This window comes from Schistocerca gregaria, chromosome 1 (assembly GCF_023897955.1).
Source record: "Schistocerca gregaria isolate iqSchGreg1 chromosome 1, iqSchGreg1.2, whole genome shotgun sequence".
Lineage (NCBI taxonomy): Eukaryota > Metazoa > Arthropoda > Insecta > Orthoptera > Acrididae > Schistocerca > Schistocerca gregaria.
The window spans coordinates 216,560,354-216,585,817 of record NC_064920.1 but is presented as its reverse complement, the minus strand read 5'-3'; the positions used below and the strand labels follow the sequence as shown (position 1 = coordinate 216,585,817).

At 39.3% G+C, this 25,464-nt stretch overlaps 1 protein-coding gene across 1 annotated transcript in view; it reads right to left on the bottom strand.

Annotated features, from left to right (window-relative positions):
* LOC126315621 (adenylate kinase 7-like) overlaps positions 1 to 25,464 on the bottom strand; it is a 191,303-nt gene that overhangs the window by 89,286 nt on the left and 76,553 nt on the right. Inside the window, exon 6 of the mRNA XM_049993842.1 lies at positions 18,010 to 18,242. Coding sequence (XP_049849799.1) covers positions 18,010 to 18,242 — 233 coding nt within the window. The remainder of the gene's footprint in view (positions 1 to 18,009; positions 18,243 to 25,464) is intronic.

Here is a 25,464-nt window from a genome sequence, read left to right as displayed (position 1 = left end):
ACAAGGTCATTTATGTATATTGTGAATAGCAACGGTCATATGACACTCACCTGTGGCACACCTGAAATCACTCTTACTTCGGAAGACTTCTCTCCATTGAGAATGACATGCTGCGTTCTGTTACCTAGGAATTCTTCAATCCAATCACACAGTTGGTCTGATAGTCCATATGCTCTTACTTTGTTCATTAAATGACTGTGGGGAAATGTATCCATTCTATTCATTAGAAGAATTTTTAGAAATTCCCAATATCATCTTAAATATGTAAAAATTTAGTTTTGATGTAAATAAAATAGAAAGAAACTTCCACATGGGAAAAATATATTAAAAACAAAGAGTCCAAGACTTACCAAGCGCGAAAGCACCGGTAGATAGGCACAATGAATAAAACACACAGAATTTGAGCTTTCGCAACCGCCGGCTGCTTCGTCAGGAAAGAGGGAAGGAAAAGGAAAGATGAAAGCATGTGGGTTTTTAGGGAGAGGGTAAGGAGTCATTCCAATCCCGGGAGTGGAAAGACTTACCTTAGGGGGAAAAAAGGATAGGTATATGCTCACGCACACACACACACACACACACACACACACACACACACACACACACACACACGCATATCCATCCATACATACACAGACACTGACACTGAGGACAACAAGTGAAGAAACAAAGTAGGCTGAACCACTACAATGGGTTGTCAAGAAGCCATTGAAATTGAGCATTTGCATTCAGCATCACATTCCACCACAGGATGGGCAACTCTGTTCTTGGTGATAGAATAGAGTTGATCATTCATTTGATTGGAGAGCCCATACAAAATACTATTCAAAAGATGTACTGTAATTGGATAGATACAAAATCTACACATTAAGAGGTGGCAGGGAAAACACATATAAAAGGTATTACGTGTGCAAGCTTTTGGGGCCAGTGGCTCCCTCTTCTGGAAGAAGGGCTCACAGCGAAGGAAGAGGGGCAAAGGAAAAGGACTGGTGAGGTTTAGGGGAAGAGGGATAGAGTTTAGGGAAGTCACCCAGAACCCTGTGTCAGGGGGGCTTACTGGACAGGATGAGAAGGTAAGTCTTCTCATTCTGTCTGGTAAGTCTCCCCTGATCTGGGGTTCTGTGTGACACCAGTCCTTTTCCTTCACCCCTGTTCCTTCCCTTTCAATCCTTCTGCCAGAAGAAGGAGCCACTGCCCCAAATGCTTGCACGCATAATACCTTTTCTATGTGTGTTCTCCTCCTGTTGCTTGGTAAGTAGATTTTTTTATATACCCAATTACATTGAAAAATTCATTATTTTCATTGATATATTTGAAAGATGCAGCTGAACTGGTATATTATTGACTGCTTTTGCAGGTGGCCCTGCTTCTGATGGAGAGTACAAGCCTGTGATGGAACAGGGGTAAGATGTGCCAGACAGGTGTAAAACAGGGCTTGCACTGGGATATGACCAATATGGCATGAGACTAGATGTGGGAGTAGCAAAAGGTTGGTCTAGGAAATTGTGTAGATTGGGTTGGTGGTAGAATACCACTTGAGGAGGAGTGGAAAAAATTGTGGGTAGGATGTCTCTCATTTTTGGGCATGATGATAAATAGTCAAAGCCCTGGTGAAGGATATATTTCGGTTCTTGAGGGTGGGTTATCTTTTGCAGTTGGTTGTTGGGGTGGGTGGGAAGATTAGGAGTGTGTGTGGATACTGTGTGGGAAAGCTGTCTGTCTGGGTAAGATAAGGGGGTAGTGCTCATCTGTAAAGACCTTAGTGAGCCGCTTTAGCATAATGGGTTTCTTATTTTAAATGAAATGATATTGATGTGGAGCCACTTTTATCTTGGATATATTGCATTTTGACAAACTGAGCAGAGTTATAAATCTAAAAATTATCATCTTTCATTGAACAAATATATTCAACTGAATGATTCACACACAAGTATTAAAATTATTGGTAATTTGCAAGGAGGGAAGGTGTCATAATTGTTTTCATGTGCGATGTTATGCTACAATACTCATAAAAGTAATTCTGGTCATTTTTATGCTGCAGTGATCGGAGCTAACACTAGCCTACACTATAAAGACAGTTGCAAATCTTCAAACATTGAGCTGATTTTCAATTGAAGAGTTAGCAGATTTGTGAGCTGCAGTTGGTAGCATTCATGTTGACAGGGCAACATTGAAGCCTTTGAAATCAGCAACAGCACCATGAGTTGCTGTATAATAACTCCAGGTTAGATTTCTCCATTAGCTTCAATATTTTGGTGACTGGACAAAAGCATACAGATGGTCCAAAAAGTGTAGAGCAGTCTGACAGTACAGGACTTAAAAGGTCAATGATGTCTAGATAAATATTAAAATCCACTGCTTGAAAAAAAAAGAAAGAAAAAAAGGAAGTGAATCACCCAGAGTCAGATGTCAATGTAGCTTCATACATGGACACACCATCAGTGTGTATGTAAATGACTGGAGTTGTATTTCCCTGTGACAGATGAAATGGCCACCAGAGTGCATTTTTGGTATTTGTGTTTAGTGTTATTACCAAGTCTGGTAAGATGTATAAGGCTTACAAACAGTGTCAGAAGTTGAGTGATCACTGTAAAGGTATGGAGATCTGGTGTAGTTTACTATTGAGTGCAGTGACTGGGAAGAAAGGACTGCTGATGAATGACATCATAATGTGATCAATGATGAACCACAGTTCTAAGCTACTTTGGATGAGCATCACCAGTGAGTAGGCTGGCAACATGGGTAGAGGTCTCATTCTTCCACTTCTGTGATAAATAAGCCAGTGTGGCACACAGTGCAATCTAATAAGGACAAAGTCTCCACTATGTATATAATATTGTTTTCAAGTAGATCACGTCATGATCAATAATGAAAATATGAGATACAATAAAGTGTGATGACATAAATAGAGCTGTCCACATCAACATATTCTAAATACCAATACTGCTCCCCCATCCAATCATGAACCACACCCACTGCCCCCAAATTACCCCATGTTAACTTTTCAGAATTTGCTAACCTTGAACCTGGTCTCACCATCATCCCCCAAATCCCTCAACATCTAAACTAACCTTACATCCACAGAAAGAGCCACAGTCAACCATCTACAAACTGATCCCAAACTTATAATCCTACCTGTGGACAAAGGCTCCACCACTGTTGTTTTGAACCACAAGGATTACCTCTGCCAGCTCTCAGATACTTCCACCTACACATCTTGCCACAATGGCCCAATTCCAGAAATCCAGCCAGATCTCCAGCACTCGTTAAATCCTTAGGCCCATCACAGAACCTCTCTCTGGAGTCCATCTCTCTACTCACCCCTACCACTCCGTGCACTCCTACCTTCCACATGGCTCCTGAAGTCCATAAAACCAACCATCCAAGATGCCCCACTGTGGCCAGTTACTGTGTCCCCACTGAAAGAATCTCTGTTTTCATAGTCCAACACCTTCAACCTATTACCCAGAACATACCGTCCTATATAAAAGATACCTCTGACTCTCCACAGTTCTTGTCTCTCTACCACACAGTGCCCCGCTCGTCTCTATAGATGCCATCTCACTTTACACTAACATCTCTAATGCCCATGGCCGAACCAACAACTCCTTCCTAGTAGCCCTGACCAGCTCTATTCTTACCAATTACTTCTCCTTTGAAGGCATTACCTACAAACAAGTCCAGGTTACAGCTGTGGGCACCTGCATGTCACCAACCCAGGCCAACCTATTCATGGGGCATATAGAGGAATCCTTCCTAAACACCCAGAATCCTAAACCCCTCACCTGGTTCAGATTCACTGATGCCATCTTTGTGATCTGGATCAAGGGTGAGGACACCTTATCCATATTCCTCCAGATCCTCAAGAACTTCTCCCACATTTGTTTTACCTAGTCCTACTCAACCTAACAAGCCACCTTCCAAGATGCTAACCCCTACCTCAAAGGTGGCTACATCAGTATCTCCATCCATATCAAACCTACTAACCACCTGTAATACTTCCACTTTGACAGTTGCCACCTGTTCCATTCCAAGTCCCTCCCATACAGCCTAGCCACCCACGTTCATCGCATCTGCAGTGGGGAGAGATCCCTCTCGAAATATACTGAGGGTCTCACTGAAGTGTTCAAAGACAGAAATTATTCTCCCAACCTTGTACAATAACAAATCTTCCATTTCTTATATTTCCAGGCTCCCACCACCTCCTAAAGTCCCACCATCCAGCCACAGAGGAGCATTACCCTCATAACTCAGTACCACCCAAGACTGGAACAACTGAATTACATTCTCTGCCAGGGTTTCAACTACCTCTTGTCATGGCCTGAAATGACAAATGTCCTGCCCACTATCCTTCCCACCCCTCCCACAGTGGTATTATGCTGTCCACTGAACCTACATAATATACTCATCCATCCTTACACAACCCCTGCTCCCAACACCTTACTTAATGGCCCATACCCCTATAATAGTTGTAGATGCAAGACCTGTCCCATACATCCTCCCATCACCACCTACTCCAGTCTGGTCACAAACATCACCTATCCCATCAAAGGCATGGCTACACATGAAACCAGTCATGTGATTTACAAGCTAAGCTGTAACCACTGTACTGCATTCTATGTGGGCATGACAACCACCAAGTTGTCTTGTCTGCATGAAAGCCAATGATAAACTGTGGCTGAGAAATAAGAGGACTACCTTGATGCACAACACACTGCCAAACATGACATCCTTCATTTCAATGACTGCTTCACAGCCTGTACCATATGGTTCCTCCACACTAAGACCAGCTTTTCTGAACTGCGCAGGCAGGAACTATCCCTGCAAAACATCCTACATTCCTGTAACCCCCCTGGCCACAACCTTTCTTAGTCACTGTCCTCACCCATCCAGCCTCTTCCCTTTTCCCATTCCAGCACTTCACAGCCATAATTCCACCATCACTTTCTTTTTACTTCATCCCTTCTCCATAACCCCCACCCTTGTGCCTCCACCTCTCCTCTGCCCTCCATCTAACCTGTGTCACTTCACTGTCTACCACTCCTCTTCCCTGTCCCAGCCTCCTCCTTACCCCCAGCCAGTCATCACTCCCATCATGCACTGGTGCTGCTCCTTGCAGTGTGGTTTCAGTTGCCTGAGACTGGAGTCGTGAGTTAGTTGCACTTGCATATGTATGTGTGTGTGTGTGTGTGTGTGTGTGTGTGTGTGTGTGTGTGTGTGTGTGTGTGAGATCTATTTTTAACTAAGGCCTTACTGGCCAAAAGCTTTATTTGTGATAGTCTTTTTGCTGTGCCTATCTGTGACTCAGCATCTCCACTATATGGTGAGTAGCAACTTTCCTTTTCATATTATTGATACCCTAAATACAACTACACGGCTCATGAAAATGGCCAAAGCCTGAAACAGCCAGTTGGTAAATAAGCAGCAGCTCTGTGTTAAAATGCCTTTTCTTCAAGTACTGCAGTGTGGTGTGGGGGAGCCATCAGGTACGTCTTCACGTCATGTGGTTGGTAGGATGGCACAACAGTACGTCACCGACTTTCTGCTTCCTCATGTGTTACTCACGTGATGGTAATGTGTCTTCATTTTTCTATAGGATAATGCTTGTCCACACATGGGATGTGTCTCTATTAACTGTCTGCGTGATGTTGAGGTACTCACACCCAGGTCTGTCTTGATAGAACTTGTGGAACCAGCCTGGACGTCAACTCCATCCCAGAGCCAGTATCCAGGATATCATGGACCAGTTACAATAGTTGTGGGCCACCTTCCATCAAGGGATGATACAATGGTTTTATGATACCATTCCCAACCTAATTAGTGGTTGCATCCAATCCAGATGGGCTGCAATGTCACACTGATAAGTGAGCTCATTGCTATCGAGTTCTTTGTAAATTTGACTCAATTTCATAATCACTGAAATAACATCATGTACTCTCTCAATCCCTGTACTTTCACTGCATTGCTTCCTCACCTTCTGGGTTCTTCACTTTTTTGTCAGATAGAGCAGAGGAGTCAGAATGTACCATTTAGTATCAGTCAGGGAAATGGGTGTGTGGGTGTGTGGAACTTGGGAATTAGAAGCAGTACATAACCTCCTGTGTGACAATTACCAAGAAAGTGATGATATCATGCCAAGTGAAAGGCTCAAAATTAAATTTATTCTGAGCCCTGTTAAGACACTATCGATGGACAGAACTTTAATAAAATGGAGAGAGATATCAAAATTGTTAGGAAGTTAGAATAGTAATTGCTCTAGCTATGAAAGTATCTCTACCAGAATTTTAAATTTTTGGCATGGTATACTGGAATCAAGCTTGGGCTTTATCTATATAGCTTAAGGAATATTTCCTAATACAATTAAGTACTCACTATTAACATCCACTTTTTAAAAATCTGGGTAAGCAACTCACCTGTAATTACAGATCCATTTTAATATTTAAAGTTGTTCCAAACTATTTTCAGAATATAACAAACAATAGAATAGTGACTCATTTTGGCAGCATTATATGCTGATTGTACCCCATTTCGTGTTCTGTAAATGGCATATAACCTCAGAAAACAAATCCAGGCACAGCCAAAACAAATTATTTCCTAATTTTTTGTGAACTTGCCAAAGCATTAATTTTGTGGGCCATTAAAATCCACTATGTCAATTAAAATGTTGCGATGTTGATGAGATATCTTTGTTCTCTCCTCACCAAAAACATAAAGCTGAGAAACACAGAAAAAAACTGTGTAATAGGAGTAACTCTACATTACAAATAGGGAACACAGATTTAGAAATCACAGGATTTATCATTTGGCTTACTCCTGTTCTTGTGCTATACAAATGACCTTCCCAAATTTTAAAATTGTTTTCTAAAATAGTAATGTTTGCCTACGATAAAAGCATATTAGTCAAGGGTCTCAATTCAACCATATTAAACACAGCTCAACCAATAACTTCATTACAGACCAAAACCTAAGTTTGAAAGATGAGTTAGTATATTGGAGAGGTTTATTTTTAGTTGGATCCTTCTATCAGCTATCAGATTCATTTACAGAAGTAACTGTAAACGTCAGAGAAAAACTAAATGGAGAAGAATTTAACCTTCTAAAATTGACTGAGAAACTTACAATTTTGAGAGTGGCTGAGACAAAAGTTCCTACAAAATCATTCCAGAATATTTCTCTAAATATGATCAACACATAGTTTAGGCATCTACCAATGTAACAAATATTTTAGGTTTGCTGGTGATATATGGAGCTGATCTCTTTGAAGAAGTTTACATTGAGTATCTCACATTTACCTTTATATGGGGCTAGAAGTGGCATCTGAGAGATTTCTTCTCTATTTCTTCACCACTGTTTTATTTTTTATGTACATTTTATGTATAACAATGAACAGCAGTTATTGATCAAACTTTTGTCTTTTCAGAGGAAAATTCAATCAGGAAAATTTCAATTATGAGACAGAATTGCTGGTCAGGAGACTGTGTAGTACTGCCAATAGACCCATATCGAAGTAAAACTGACAACTACCTGGCTTTCAGAACTAACTGAGAGGAGCATAGGTTGGAGGAGGTTAAAAATGAAGGACAAGTCACTTGGAGCCCATGACCCACCTGTAGCACCTTTTAAATATCGTGGTGAGTGACTTGCCCTTCCTTTTTTACCTTCCCCAGTCTACTCCTTTTTTCTTCCCAAGGATGAAAATATTGTTCTGAAAGTTAAGTAGTGTTACAGCAGGGCTCAACACATTTTTGATGCCTACTGTGAGAGTTACTTCACAACTGATGACATCACTAGAGAATCGACTGTTTACATTACGACTGCTTTACGGCAGCTCGCTCTGCCAGTGATGAGTCGACACTGCTACATACCACCACAGCCAGAAGCAGGTTAACAAATGATCACTGAGGTGATATTTATATGTGCCCATCCAACCGTAAGTGAATCAATCAGGGAACCTTCCTATGAATACTACTGCCGGGATGCTGTTGCTGGAACTACATTGCTACACTTCCATTTAGTGAAAAAAATTGTGACTGGATTCAAGACTTCCATACAGAGAGAACTCAACACATCGCTCTTCATGGAACAAAATCAACAGATGTACAGGGAACTTTCAGAGTACTCCAAGGAACTGTCTATAATGTACATAAACGAACTAGCTGAAAATGTCAGAAGACTATTTACAGATGATGTGGTTGTCTAAAAGAAAGAAGTAATGGCAAAAGACAGTATTGTTTTGCAGCATGACCTGCAGGGGATAAACAAACAGTGCAGGCTCTGGCAGTTGACTCTGAATGTATATAAATGTAGCATATTTTGCATACGTAGGAGAATATATCCACTACTATACTACTGCACTATTGCCTGCAAATTGCTGGGAACAGTATGTACCATAGAATATCTAAGAGCAACTATCCAGAGCAACCTTAAATGGAATGACTACATAAAACAAATAGTAGGAAAAGCAGATGCCAGACTGAGATTCATAGAAAGAATTTAAGGGAAGCAGCTCATCCATGAATGAAGTGGCTCATAAGGGGATCTTTCAACCAATTCTTGTTATTTTTCATCAATCTGGTATCCTTACCATGTAGAACTGATAGAAGAGATAGAGAAGATCCAATGAATAGCAGCGCATTCCATCATGGATTCATTTAGTTGGTGTGAGAGTGTTACAGAGATCGCAACAAACTCCAGTGGCAGAAGTTACAAGAGAGGCATTGTGTGTCACAAGAAGGACTGCTATTGAAATTCTGAGTGGGCACTTTTGGGGAAGAGTCTGACAACATATTACTTCCTCCACACACATTTCACGAAATGATCATGATGAGAAAATTCCAGGTATTAGAGCTAGTATAGAGACCAACAATCATTTTCCCATATGCAATTTGCTAGTGGAACAGGGAAGGGGGACTCAGTTAATGGTAGCAGAACTATACCTTGCCAACTATCGCCCAATCTCTCTTCTGACAGCACTATCAAAAATTTTTGAGAAAGTAATGTATTCAAGAGTAGCCTCCCATATATGTAAAAATAAAGTACTAACAAAATGTCAGTTTGGTTTTCAGAAAGACTTTTCAACAGAAAATGCTATATACGCTTTCACTGATCAAATATTAAATGCTCTGAATAACCGGATGTAACCCATTGGTATTTTTTGTGATCTCTCATAGGCCTTTGACTGTGTAAATCATGGAATTCTTTTAGATAAGCTAAATCATTATGGTTTGAGGGGGGCAGTGCACAAATGGTTTAATTCATACTTAACTGGAAGAATGCAGAAAGTTGAAATAAGTGGTTCATGTAATGTTAATACAACAGCTGATTCCTCAAACTGGGGGGCTATCCATGGGGTCCCACAGGGTTTGGTCTTAGGTTCTTTACTGTTCTTGATATACATTAATGACTTACCATTCCATATTGATGAGGATGCAAAGTTAGTTCTTTTTGCTGATGATACAAGTATAGTAATAACATCCAAAAACCAAGAACTAAGTGATGTAATTGTAAATGATGTTTTTCACAAAATTATTAAGTGGTTCTCAGTAAACGGACTCTCTTTAAATTTTGATAAAACACAGTACATACAGTTCCGTACAGTAAATGGCACAACTCCAGTAATAAATATAGACTTTGAACAGAAGTCTGTAGCTAAGGTAGAATTTTCAAAATTTTTAGGTGTGTCCATTGATGAGAGGTTAAACTGGAAGCAACACATTGATGGTCTGCTGAAACGTCTGAGTTCGGCTACGTATGCTATTAGGGTTATTGCAAATTTTGGTGATAAGAATCTCAGTAAACTAGCTTACTATGCCTACTTTCATTCACTGCTTTCGTATGGTATCATATTCTGGGGTAATTCATCGTTGAGTAGAAAAGTATTCATTGCTAAAAAACGTGTAATCAGAATAATTGCTGGAGCCCACCCACGGTCATCCTGCAGACATCTATTTAAGGATCTAGGGATCCTCACAGTAACCTCACAGTATATATATTCACTTATGAAATTTGTTGTTAATAATCCAGCCTAGTTCAAAAGTAATAGCAGTGTGCATAGCTATAACACCAGGAGAAAGGATGATCTTCACTATGCAGGGTTAAATCTGACTTTGGCACAGAAGGGGGTAAATTATGCTGCCACAAAAGTCTTTGGTCACCTACCAAACAGCATCAAAAGCCTGACAGATAGTCAACCAACATTTAAAAATAAATTACAAGAATTTCTAGATGACAACTCCTTCTACTCATTGGCTGAATTTGTAGATATAAATTAAGGAAGGGAAAAAACTAACTTAAGCATTAGTGTCATGCAATATTTTGTGTAATGTAATATCTTGTAAAGACATCTTTCATTAACCTAACACGTTCCACATCATTACGAAGTGTCATATTCATGATCTATGGAACAAGTATTAATCTAATCTAATCTAATCTACACACTATTAGGTGGTTTGTGGACTATGATGTACTGTAGATGTAGATGCTGTTTTGTTATGTCCGTGTTGTTGACATCGAGCACTACCTCCACATGTGTGCTGCACAATTCTACACCAAATGTAGAGGATGTCACAATGATATCAGGTCTGCCTCCACTTGTGCAATCCTACTTCTGTTACCACATGTTTTAGTATGACCACTACTGGAGGGGTAGGAGACATTCTTCTGTTGTCAGGATGGCATGGCTGCTCCATACCCAGGTATTCTGAGTTCAAACACTGGCTGTGGACAACAGGAGTCTGACTACAAGACATTGTGACTTTGATACTCGTGGCTGTGGTAACCAGATGGACACTACAAATTGTCCAACTGAGCCAATGGCCAGACTGACTATGCACCTAGCTTACTCTCAGCAGCTGGTGCCATCTGCCACTCGTATGATGGGGCTTGGGCAACATAAGCTCCCTGCCAACCAGTACTTTGGTTGCAGATTGCAATGTAGGCCAAACTATGGGGCTTTGGCAACCAGCCAATCCTCCACCACCAACTCTGCACCTACATCCAGTGTAAGGACATGGGTGCCTAACTATCTGCAGCAAATGTATTCAAGATTATGTGCTTAATAAAGAGTTCAAACCCACTGTAGGAGTCTTACTGACTTGTTACTGCTCTCCACAGCCAATGTCTGAATCAGAATGCCTGAACATGGAGCAGCAATACCATTTTACAGTAAATGAACAGCATTCCACCCTGTTATATGGCATGAACATGGAGTTACTGTCTGACATCAGTGATACCAATGACATAGAACAGCAATGGCAGTCCAGCAGCAGCAGCAGCAGGAACAGTGTTCTTCAGAATGCTGCAAATAATTGCCTAATGGGAATGCTGTACAGGCCTGAAGAGTCATTTCCACTTTTTATTGTGTTCCTCTTGTTATTTTTCATACAAGCAGATAGTACTGAACTGCATATGGAGTTAGAAAAGTTTTTGGAAAAGAGAAGGGAACAGTTTTCTCCCACTCTTTCCTTAACCATTCTAGATGCTAGCATCACCACAGAGGAAAACATTTTAGTGTTCATGGACAACTTACATATGCCCATAAAGTTAGGACAGTGGAATGGCTTGATTCAGATTAACAGACAATGCAAGGGCAATGTTATGTGCTGTGAAAACTTGGGGGATATCCAGTCCCTCTGAGGTTTGTGGGAAGGATTATTTGAGTGCTATTGATGCACTATGTAGCATATCACAGAGACAAGGTGGTTCTATAGAAAATTTTGTCAACAAAATTAGCAAATGATATGAATAACTGGACAATGCCAGCCCTAAAAAAGCCCATCTACATGGAGCAGAAAAAAGGACACAAGACATGTTCCTACGGATTTGGTTGCTAAAATTTCACATAAGGTATAAAAAGAGCTTTCTAAAATCACTGAAAGAAGTTGAGGCAACTGCAACAGCCATGGCAGTGACCAGACCTAGAGGGAAGAGGATAGTATTTCACACAGAAGTTACATGCTGTTGGTGTGGTCAGCCTGGTCACATTCAATGCAGCTGTATGAAATCAGTGTGGGAGTTGTAGACAGGTTGGACATTTGGAGTGGGAATGTCAGTGGAGTTTTCACATGTGCATGGTAGATGGCTGCAGGCTTGAATTTAATGTTAATGAGAAGAGAAGAAGTTATGGCCACCATGAAGAGTTTCCTGTAAAACAGAAGAAGTAAACAGAAAACCTGTGTGCAGAATCCATGTCGGATTATCGTATGAATGACTTTGTAAAAGGTAGAAAATGCAAATTTTTGTTTTCGTATGGGATCACATGTTTACATGTGCTTGACCCCACTGCACTGCAAACTGAGTGGAGTAGACTGGGGTAATGTGCACTTGCTCAGTTTTACTTTAGGGAATGTAGGAGTGAGAGGGAAATACTCCTGAGCTTACATGGAAATAAGTTGATCTGAAATTGAGCATATAAAGCTGAACAGAACGTTGTTAAATTAGGTACTACAGCTTGAAATATCAAACTGCTGTAAGGCACACTCTGTGTCAGAGGAGGCCACATAAATTGCATGCACAGGCCCTTAGAATTGACTTGCAAGATGAAATACCAACAGCTGCAGAAAAACTAGTCTTGGTAGACTTAGGAATGGATTTTCCTGTCTATACTTCATGTATGCTGGAAACTTTATTGGATTTTGAGGAGCTGGACAAGGAGCAATGTTTTGTGCACCATAGTAGATCATATGTGCAAGATGTTAGTGGGAGGTGGGTTGTCACCAACAGCATGGATAACTTTCATTGGGCAGAGTTACAGCTCTCACAACATGCACTGATAGCCAATCTATGGATACTATAGGAGGAAGATTTGGGTGGGAAGTTAAATATAGAGGACTCTAAGCTGGAAAAGATCATCAATTTAGCCACTTTGTAGCAGAAGAGAATACGCACAAAAATTTTAACCCTTCTGGACCATAGCTAGCAGCTCCAATAATATAGCATAGGATGAACAGCTTACAGGAAACCATATTGAGTTCCCACTGCCTTCAGTCAGTGATGGAGGAGTTTATAAATCAGCAGCACTGCAATGGGATTGTGGAAGAAAGTACCACCCCTTGTACCAGTAGTAGCTGTAGTCAACAAAAGGACAGATGGGAGTTAGGCCTGGATGTGTTCCCGATGCTGAATGGTACAGAAATTTTGGACAACCTGTGTCAATGTGGATGTTTTACAGCTATGTATTTGCAGAATGAGTACCATCAGTAGCACCAGAGGGTTGACCCAAAACCACATTAATGGTACCATCAAGTCATTACCAATACCACTGAATATCATTTGCATTGAAGAATGTGCCAATGAACTTCCCATGCCTGTTGGGCAAGGTGCTACAAGGCCTATAACAAAGGCAGTGCATGATATACTGTGATAACATTATAGTGTTTTTGGAAGATGTCCAGGAGCACAAAGTGTGTTTACTGGGAACGTTAAGTCAATTACAACACTGAGTTTGGAGAATGTCATTTCATCCTGAAGAAAGTTTGCTATTTAGGCAATATTATTACCTGTGATGGTGTGCAAACAATCCCCAGGATCTTACAAGCTGTTCAGGAATTTTCTACTGTAGGAAAGGAGCTGTGGTCCTGTTTCATGTTTGACTAACTATTACCAAAAATTTGCGCTTAAATTTGCAGAGACAGTGAGACCTCTCACACTTGTTTTCAACAAGAGGATAGTTTCATTGTAACAGGACTGCGAAGAATCCTTTGTATGGTTGAAATACTTATTGATCACTGATCTAGTCCTTGACCTTTTTGGATTACCAGAAGCATTTACATTGTCACATGAGGCTGGGAGCCATGCCTTATGGTCCACAAAGTCAAAAAGTAGAGGAACAGAGCACACAGTAGCCTATACTTCTAAGCAATTAAAGAAGACAGATAAAAATTATTCAGCTACAAGAAAAAAGATGCTGAGCCTGATTTATAATATCATTTATTTTCATTGCTTCCTGCAAGGCAGATGCTTCAAAATAGTAATGAATCATGAAGCATTGAAATGGTTTATGGACCTGCAGGTTTTGGCTAGCTGCCTGATTTGATGGGCCAGGGAAAATTCATAGTAAAGCCAATGATCTCAGTTGGACAGTGCATGCAGTAAAATGTGTGGGCATTTATGCAGATGAATGGCAAGAAGTGTGAGATGTTGAGCTGTTCTATCAGTAATTCACAGTGAAAACACAATTCTGTGCTGACAGTGCAATTCTGCAGAAAAAGACCAAGTGTGTATGGAATAAATACAATGAATTATTCAGGGAGGTCCACAATTCTATCATGACAGGACATGGAGGACAGTAAGATATGGTATGATAGATCACAAGAAACTACTGGTAGAGGACCCAGAAGCAAGATGTAGAGCAATACAAGAAGGACTGCACACCTTGGTGCAATGGACATAACTTAAGTCATCAACGGAAGTCCTTATTGAGACTACTAGAAACAGGACAACTTTTTCGGATGATTATTATGTATGTTCTCAAACCCTTTGGGTGACAGGAAATTGCTACAACCTGACCATCACTGATGACTCCTCACATTATTTATTGATGACTGCCATCTCTAACTAGCAAGCCAAAACAGTGGCACTAACTGTGGTAACACACAGTGTTACTGCTTGTCTTGCACTGGTACCTCTGCTGCAGCTATCACAACATTATGTGAGGGGCCAAATCAAACCATTGCTATTCAACTCACCAGTTCCAGGTGACACAGGACTTGCTGCCATGTGGTAGCACACTCAAACATCATAAGACTGCACTGCCTCAGGCCATGCTCACGCTTTTGATGACCAGTGCCACCTCAAGATGCTGATCAACAGATTAACTTCATATACCCCAGGGTGGAGTGGCTTTTCTTTCAGCATTTCCTCATAGTAACTTGACTCCACTCTCAGGACATATTGTAATTTGTATCATGGACTTATCCTGGTATTGTACTCTAGAATTTTATGGAGAATTGGAACTGTGTTCACATCAAAATATTTAGATCTCTGTCCATGTTCTTATTTTTGTGGTCAGTTACAACATGAGCCACAATCAACAACTGAGTAATAAAATTTGAAACATCAGAGGCTCTTATAACAGATCAAGGCATCAATTTTATGTCAGAAAGAACTAATGAAGAAGTTGTGCTGGCTCCAGCAAATCTAGAAATTACAAACAAGTGCATTACATCCACAGGCTAATGAAAGAACAGAGCATGTGCACAGAATCAGACGTGGGTTGCTAAGCCATTATGTGAACATCACCATAAAGAGTGAGATGCCTTGTTGCCATATGTTGTTTTGGCAGGAAACTCCAAGAGACAGTAGAGCACAGGGCTCTTGTGCCAAGAGATTGTCTATGGTAAAAAGCCTTTACCTTTTGAGTTATTGAAAGCTAACTTCCCAAGGAAAATATTTCACCGATCTATGGCCCCAGGTTCAGAAGGCATATACTGAAGCTCTAGAACATCAGGAAGGAGTGTGCTGAAGAAAAGCCACGTTACCAAAATTCTACATTGGCCAATGTTAATGCTAAATTAGTCAATACACACCAAGCAGAAAGAAAAATTACTTGGAAATGGCATCTCCTATGAATCTGAAATAACAGGTTCCAACTTGAACCATTGTTGTAAATACAGAGCACATTCAGTCTTTCAGAGGTTCCATGGGAGCTCTGCTGCTGCTATTGCCAGCTACACTGAAAGGAAGGAGAGAGGAGGTAAAGAGAAGAAGAACAGTACATGAAAGAGAGTGTATTGCCCCTGCACAAAACATGCCCCTGCCATTCTCACTTCCCTCAACCAACTTGTTGTTGCTTAGGATGAACAATTTATCATGGAACAATTATTTCAGCATGTATCCCATGCACTAATATTGCAAGGACTGCTACACTAAGATATCATTGCTAGGAACCTTTTCATTGGTCAGCTTCTTAATATTACTCATTCCAGGGCCAGCTTACTTCTGTCAGAAAAGGGAAAGTCATCCATATCTCATCCTCAACATCATTTTGACAACAGACCATAGTAACAATGTTAGTGCTTTTGAAGAATTGGGATGACAGAAACAATCTAAAAAAATCAAATAAATAGTTCAAATGAGTTGGAGAAGGGAGGACTGTGGTAAAACTGAAGTCCAAGTGTAGCCTAGTTGCTGTTCCCAGCCCATGTACATTGTCTTGTGAACCATCTAGGGCACTGAATTTGGGCTCTTAGTTCTCCAGAGGAAGGCAGAGTGTTATGATCTGGTGCTATACACTTTGGTGCAAATTGTGTTACTTCATAGCTGGTGACATTTTTGGAGCACTGACTGTTATCCACATTACGATAGCCCTGCAGCAGACTGCTCCACTATTGTTGAGTCTAAGCTGCATCAATGTCATAACCCTCAGCAGCAGCCACTTCAGCAGCAGCCGAAAAATGATCACCAAGATACTATTTATACACGTCCATTCACCCAACAGGGCATTGAGCCCGAGACCGCAGTAACTGGACCACCGCTGCACTTCATGTGCTCAAGGTGATGGCCAGATCAACGATCTGTCCAGCGGCAACCGCCACTCATACACTGCAGTCCAGGAATCTTGCTACAGCCAGTACTTTGGTTGTAGACTGCAATGCAAGCTGAGCCACGAACCCGAGCAGTCAGCTGTTCTGCTGCCACCAGCTCAGCATCAGCTACGCTCAGCATAGGGCTGCGTCAGTGACCTATGAGACTTGCCTCATGGAATGGAAGATGCAGCACGACCTCACTTTGTGTGAGACCGAGGTTGACACCCGATCACACTCAAGAGATGGGGGTGCCAACCTGTCCCTGCCAAATACATCTGAAATCTTATGCTCAATAACGGGATCAACCAAGTTTTTAGTGTGTCACTTTTTCTTTTATTTGTGTTTATCACCAGTACCAAAAATTTTTCATCCTGAAGGTAAGTAATGGAGATAACTGAAACTTTGGTTTTATTATTTCTTACCAAACTTGAGACAGAATTAAATATGAGAATCCTTGAGTTATATAAATAAATATTTACAAACTTCATTTCTAGACCATTTATCTATTTTATTTTACTAGATGATACAACCAGTGATCTTCCACATATTATGTTGTTTTGCTGTTACATTAGTTTATTGTGAATTGCTATTTTATAATCTCTCCTGCATTATTCACATTAATTGTGTTACTCTTCTAAGGGACTCTGTGTGATTTATCTTCCATCCACTCTTGTAACCCATTATTCTTTTTCTTCTTAATCTTTTATGTCTGCTAAAGTTATTACAATTTACATACAAAGACCAAAGTATCAAAAGAATCCAATGAAGAAAGACAGGGAAAAACACTTAATAAAGAACAGAAAACATAGATACAAAGGGTGACATAAATACCACCTGCTTGAACTGTAAATTACTACAACTGGTGAAAGAGAAAAATGGGTCAGAGGATATCCAACTACTAAGAGAGAAAATCATACACACAACTTGCACAAGGAAAATTCTGAATTTTGCTGAGGCATATAATATGCTTCATTTCTTGTCCAGCATGTGAGATGTGATGGCTGATTGTCCACAACTGTAGTAATTACTCAGAATCAAATAATACCACTAGCTGAAGATTTAATTTTGATCACAATGACCATGCAAATTTGCCAGTGTATTTGCTTCTAGGGTTGTGGTAGTACATAGACAAACAAGCAGCACAAGAAAGACCACAAGTAACATTTTTAATATTTAAGTTTATAAAATAAACAGATGAAATATGCTGAAACAACATAAAGCAATTACAAAAATCTGTATCTCTTTTTACCATCAAATGTTAACTAGACCAAATATTTGATTTTGCAATATGGCACATTTGCGAAATATGGAATCCCATGTTATTTCTATATGATTGTAAGCAATACTAGGCAATTTCTAGAAGATAATTGCTCATATGTTTGCTAATCCTCATCTCTCAAAATAAGTTCCATCTCTTATAACTTCAATGCCAATTATACTTATCAGTATGTATGAACAGTGTTACAGTCAATTGCAATTGCAGGCTTACCGAATCATAGTCTCCTCTGATAAGCGTCCCATGTTTTCAGCCATTTCTGTTGTTAATTCTTCCAAACGAGCAGTGATGTCATCTATGGTTTCTTTTTCTTCTTCTTCTTCCTCTTCCTCTTCCTCCTCTTCTTCCTCTTCTCCTCCTTCTTCATCATCTTCGTTCACCTTCTCCACTGCTTCTTGCTTTTCTCGTTCTTCTTCTTCCATTTTCAATTTCTCTATTTTACTTTTCTGCATACAATACACATTAAAATAAATGATGAAACTTCAAGCAACATTCTCGTTAATATACACATGACAATGGAAAGTCCAGGATGGAATGTCAACAACATGTAAAGGATAGACTGCTACTCACCACACAGAGGCATTGATTCACAGGCAGGCACAATGAAAAATAATACTAAAAATCAGTTGGAATCCTGTGAATGTGTGAGAGCTCTACTTCCAAGGAAGGAATTTTTCCCAAAGCTGACATAGTTTTAGTATTCTTTTTCATTATGCCTGTCTGTGACTCCTCTATGTTGTGAGCAGGAATCTATCCTTTCCATATTATCAATAACATCTAACATATATTTCACTCTCAATGAACTATTGTAAATAATTTTCAAATGAAACTGACAGTGCTGGAAGTCACGACGATATATTGCTCCCAGAACAAACTCATCACTGCAATATGCAAAACTATAAATTTCATATTGAATGAGAAACCTCAGACAAACCTGATCATTAAGTTAAAAGATGCTCCTATAAAAATGAAGCATGTTTTCTGCATTCTTAAGAGTGTGCTCGTATTAAAAATTGAACTACCTTAAAGACAGAGGCACTTAGAACCAAAAGGTTAACACACAAATTAACTACAGTCGACTCAGTGTCATAGAGACTACCTTACAAGCAGTTCGAACATAACACAATGCTTCCAGAATCTGCCAGAAAGTTTACTTTCAGCAAGATCACTAATTCTATAGCTAATGCTAAGCACAAATATCTTTGCAACAAGAGGTACAAGACTGTGTTCAAAAAGGAACAGAGAAGTGTAGTCATATCGCACACTGGTGCCTTTCGAACAGCCACCACTAGACTCATTACTTAACAATCTGGGAATAAACTCAATAGATATACCTATTAGATCTCACATAGCAGTATACTAATTACACAAACAACACCTAAGACAAGCATATAAAATAATAAATACTGAATAACTAGCTTCGACCATATGTGAAAACAGAGGGTCAATGTATGGCAGGAGTGGGAGAATAATAATATAGGCCAATGAGTGTACACATACTTCCTAGACATCAGGGAAAGATGAAGAATGGGTCATGCCAATTTCAGCCAGAGAGTTAGTAACTTCATAATGAGACACAGCCCTAATGCAACTCACTTATCTACAATTAAAATACAGCATACAAGAAAATGCAAATTTATTTATTTTATTTATTTATTTAGCACCCATATTATTACTGTACAGAACAGAATAAAATATTACATATTTACATCATTTACAAAATCTTATCATTGGTATCAACACGTCTTTATAACAAAAACATTGTTGTTGTTGTTGTTGTCCTCAGTCCTGGGACTGGTTTGATGCAGCTCTCCATGCTACTCTATCCTGTGCAAGCTTCTTCATCTCCCAGTACCTACTGCAACCTACATCCTTCTGAATCTGCTTAGTGTATTCATCTCTTGGTCTCCCTCTACGATTTTTACCCTCCACGCTGCCCTCCAATGCTAAATTTGTGATCCCTTGATGCCTCAAAACATGTCCTACCAACCGATCCCTTCTTATAGTCAAGTTGTGCCACGAACTTCCCTTCTCCCCAATCCTATTCAATACCTCCTCATTAGTTACATGATCTATCCATCTTATCTTCAGCATTCTTCTGTAGCACCACATTTCGAAAGCTTCTATTCTCTTCTTGTCCAAACTAGTTATCGTCCATGTTTCATTTCCATACATGGCTACACTCCAAACAAATACTTTCAGAAACGACTTCCTGATACATAAATATATATTCGATGTTAACAAATTTCTCTTCTTCAGAAACGTTTGTCCCGCTTAATTAGATTATAAAATTATACACATACATACAGATAAAATAAAAGCTAGCAAAACACCTTGAATGGTTTTACTAAAACTATTAAATGCCAGTACTTTTGTTAATTTGGCATAGTAACCTATGGCACAAAAGTTAGGTGTATAATTAGATACATACATGGATAAAAGAAGTTATGAGGAGTAGAGCAATCCTGGAAGCAATATGACTCTCACACACAACAGATATGTACACATTGCTCAACAAATCAGTGTAGATGGCTCTCTGTGATTATAAACTGACCACTGAATTAGACACATTAGCAAACACAATCTCAAACCAGTTTCCTGTAGAATGTGTCCACATACTTGCAATTTGCTTGTGTTATCTAGCAATAATAAAAGTCAGATACAGATGAACTGTTGTAAACTCCATCAGAAAACAAAATGTAAAACTAATTCTCACAAATATTTTGCCTCACACTCTGTCACACAGAACGGGTGTTTGATATTATGGTGCTGACCTTTTTAACAAGACTGTGACTGGGTATTGGTTATATGCAGCAGGTCAAATATCATCTAAAATATATATTAAGCACACCATCTCTAAATTATCCAAATATCAACGTTACTACTGTACTGAATGATAGAGATAGTAAAATATGGGTATTTTTTATGTGGAAGAATAAGGACACATCCATTAATTGTGTGAGGTTTACATTCTAAAATCTGGACCCTCCCTCCCCCTTGGTGTAAGAATATGTAAAAATGTCATTTTTTAAAAATTTGTTTTACACATTGATTAAAACATTTTAATAAAATATGTTTTATTTATAAAGTGAATTAAACAGTGAGTGTCTTTAACAAGTGATTAAAAAACTCTATGTTGAACATGCCAATCCTGAGTTAGTATTTGGATTGACAAATAGACAGAGAGATGGACAAAAAGGCTCCACACAAATATTATTAATCATTTTGATGAATGCCTAAAAAAGTGGCCTTTTATTGATATATTTTACACATTAAATGTCATTGAATATTTACTTACTTCACAGATGAGAGACAACATCGTTTGTTGCTTCCTTTGAATTGTATGTTTATACATCTTTTCAAACTCTCAAGGTATGTGATCACTAAGAGAATTCTTCTCAGTGGACTTCAGCTTAGCTTCCTTCCATAAACAATTAACTTCTTGCTCACACATGTGTTTCAACTTGTGGGCACATCATTTAACATACACATTGTAAACATTTTGATACAGATCCGTGCTGTACACAGTAAAATTTATTTTATATGCAATGCAGAATATCACAACTGACTCACTGATTGATACACAGTGATTTTGACTGGCATGACAAGGAACTCCCCAAATGAAATCTGTCACTTATGTGGCACTTGTTTCAAATTGGGGAATCCTGGGCAGTCATATGTGTAAAGCATTCAGTTCAGTTCAGAGACACCATTAAGACTGGTGGGCACTTTAATATTGTCTATGACAGGATTAGTTTTATAAAACAAAATGTTATCCATTATAATAATGTATCTTCTCTGAATTAAGAAGTTTATGGGAGTTTCATCTCCCCCCCCCCCCCCCCCTCTTCTAAACGAGATTTTTCTGGATCCCTCCCCACCACCACTGATTCTGAATTCTGAGCTCACATAATTATCAGATGTGCCCTAAAGGTTTATGATAAATTGGTATCAGGGTGCTCACACAAATATGAAAGAGCACTGATAATTAAAGAGCAAGTGAATAGTATGAATGGAAAAGTAGTAGCCTTATTTTTATACACCACATTAAGAAAATAAGAACTTTAAATTCCCCAGTAAAACACTAATACAAAGAGTACCTCAGGGCTCAATCCTTGTCTCCTTCCTCTTCTGCATATAAATATTAACGACACTGCACAACCCATTAACTCTTGTACAATAAGCTATACAGGTGATGCCTACACCTTATCCTATGGTGGAGAATTTGTCAATTATGGGATTGAACTATGAGGCCGCATGAGTGACATACACTTAAAAAGAACATTGTTATTACAGAAAAGAGTAATAAGACTGATACATGAGATGGACCACAGAGATTTGTTGTGATGTGTTTATGCAGCACAAATATCTAACAAGATATTATCTCTACATATTAAATTAGTTACATTTCTTATGAGTCAACCAGTGGAAGTTACCAGATACATTGATGTACATGACTATTAGCCCAGGTCAAAATGTAACTGTTTCTGGAAAAGAACATTAAAAATGACAGATGGAAGCCCATAAATCAGCAGTATGATTTGATATAACAAACTACCTAACTCTCTAAGAAGATATATGAGGAATGATTTTAACACAAAATTAGAACCTTTTCCAATACAAAAATGTTTAAATTCGTTCAACAATTTTTAAGACACTGTGACATGAATCAACAGCACATCAGCTATAATGTCAATGTATAAAACAAATTTAAGATCCAACATTTCCAGTGTATAACGTATTTTGTAAGTGCAATTAATTTCATATCACTTCTGACATTTGCAAAAACCATCATTGTCATGGCTCCATGCAAAGGAGATGTAAATAAATAAAGAGAGAGAGAGAGAGAGAGAGAGAGAGAGAGAGAGAGAGAGAGAGAGAGATACAGGGAAAGATTGTGTGTGTGTGTGTGTGTGTGTGTGTGTACACATATTGCACAAATTTCTAAAAATTCAAAATTCAATTTGTATATCACAAGCATAAATTACAAATGAAATGTTTTAGAATGCAAACACTCTTCTGCTGAGATGGAGGAAATTCCACTTATTTTAACACAAGTTTTTATTTTTATTTTATATGGACCAGACATGTTACTGAATAATTTAACTGTAACGTATGAAACATTTTTATAATTAAATGGTGTTAACACTTTGCCATCCACACGTCTTGTACAAATTTATTTGTTTGATGCTGGCAGTGCTAATTCAGATTACTTGGTTTGTTGCCGGCTGCTTGTCACCTTTCCATCGATGACAAGCTTCAAACACATTGACTTTTGGGCACTTCAATTTTCCTGGAATCTATCGCAATTGTGACGGTAATACTTGTTAGTTTCTTTGCTAATATATTCAAATAGATCGTTCCCAGTGTATAATTCTATGATATCCATGATGCTCTGTGTATCTTTGGGATATATATGTGTACCCAGAGATCCTTCAGATTTATTATTGGTCCTCAGTAAATCATAGTCTGTCTTCTTTTTCTGATTCATCTGAATCAGTTGCCAACCATTACATTCGCCGAATTCTTCTTGGACGTATTTCACTATCTTCCAACGATTCTGCTTCACTTTAATTTTTTTGATAACCATTGTCTTCTTCTCAATTGGCCAAGCTGTCCGTAACATCAGACAAGATGTCCGCGCATTCATCATAAATAATCATATTGTCTCTTTCATCAGCCATGATGAAAGTTCGCAAGTACTTATAAAAACAAAAAACTTGTTCATGTGTGTAACTTATTGTTACCTAAACAAAACAACAGAATGTAAAAGATGCTAAAGTGCTGTCACTGGCCACTGCATGGTACTTTGCTCATGACACTACTGTGGTGTCACCGACCACTGAGCGATACTATGCACACGACACCACTGTGGTGTCGCTATAACCATTGACCGCTATTTCGCGCACGACACCACTGTGATGCCACACGACAGAAAAGTGTTAATAATTAATAATCTTTCTTCAACTTCATCTCTCCTCCTCCTACCAATAAATAGGCTACTCTCATCCTAGGATCATGTAGAAGGTTTCTGGAGGTATATGACATAACACATCTATGCATAGGTCATGCGGTTTCCATAAATTACGAGGGTGCAGAGCTAGCAGCCAACAGTATCCCAGAGGTGTTCCATTGGAAAAATTATGACCAATTGCTTAATTGTGTGTTGATTCACCTTTGGAACATAATACACAAGTAATTATGCATGGATTGAATTCAACAAGTCTATGGAGGTTTTTAGAGGTATATAATATCATACGTCTATGCACAGGTTTCTGTGAATCACAAGGTGGTGATTTGTTAGTGTAGAGCTAGCAACTGAGTGTCCGCGATGTGTTACTGAGTTCAGACTGGGCGAACAAAGTGGCCAAGATATCAATGTTAGTTTACTATTAGGCTCCTTAAACAACTCTGTAGTGATTAATGTTTTGGGACACAGACAGAATCTTGCTGGAATATGCCACTTCTGCCAGTGAAGGTATCAACCAAAGAGAGATGCAAGTGGTTCACAGTAATGTTCAGATGGTCCACAGCTGTCATTGAGCCTTTGATTACTACCACAGAGCTTACAGCAGCAAAGGTAAATGACTACCATAGCATAATATTGCCCCCAGTGGCCTGCATCTGTGGAGCAGTCCCTCTTTAGCAATTCATGTTTCAACCAGCAGACTGCCTGGATGATGACTGTGGTGTATGCAGGGCTGTCCCCTGTTTAGCTTGACCACCACAATTCTGTCTATGTTTAGTGGGGCTGGTGGAGCACCTGTCTCACCTACAAGTTTGTCACTAAATAGATGAGAAAAGGCACTGTATTCAGCTGAGTAGCCAGCAGCTGACACAGTGTTCTGGGGTGCCAGTTTCACCACTATGTGGCATGTGAGTTGCAGCGTACAGTCCTGGAATTGGTGGGCAGTATTTTTCGTCCATGAGATCAAGTGCTCAAGTGGTACCACGCTGAATCCTTGCACAGTTGGCTACACTGGTCTGTACTCCACCCAGAAGCAGCTAGGCATGTCCCAGACTCCAACCTCACCTACCATGACTGCTGCTCACAAAGTCATTATGCTTTCTTCACAATGAGCTACATCTACCACTGTGCTTTCAACAGATGCTCACAAGGCACCACTTTGCCGTGGTTACTGGTGGCACCTATGAGCTCCTCACATCATAGGACCCTGCCAAACTCTATTCCCTGCTCCTCAAGTTATTATCCAGGATAGAGAGTTTTCAGTTATCAAGCTGTGAGGATATTCTCTCTCAAAAGTGTACTTTTTATAGTTACTGTAATAAACAGTTGTGTTGTAAAAGCATGTTTCATCACTCCTCAGCAGAGGGTAGAACACTGATGACAAGGGAAAAGATTTAGTGTTTGGTCTTCCACTCTGTTTTAGTGTTTCTTGTTTTGTATTAGTTCATTTGCTGGAGCAGGCCTTTCGTTTTTCAAGTTTGTTTGAATTGTTTTGAACCTGGTGATTTTTGCTTGTGCACTATTTCTTTGTGTTATGGCAGCATCTCCTGCTTCTTGAGTTGTTATAGCATGTAGGCAGGACACATTTTTCAGTCTCTGAATGTTCATGAGTCAAGTTTCTTAGCAATCATCTTTTCTGCGTATGTCAGGTGTTCCATTCGTGTGTTGTATGAGTGTGAATTCTCTTAACTGACGCCACT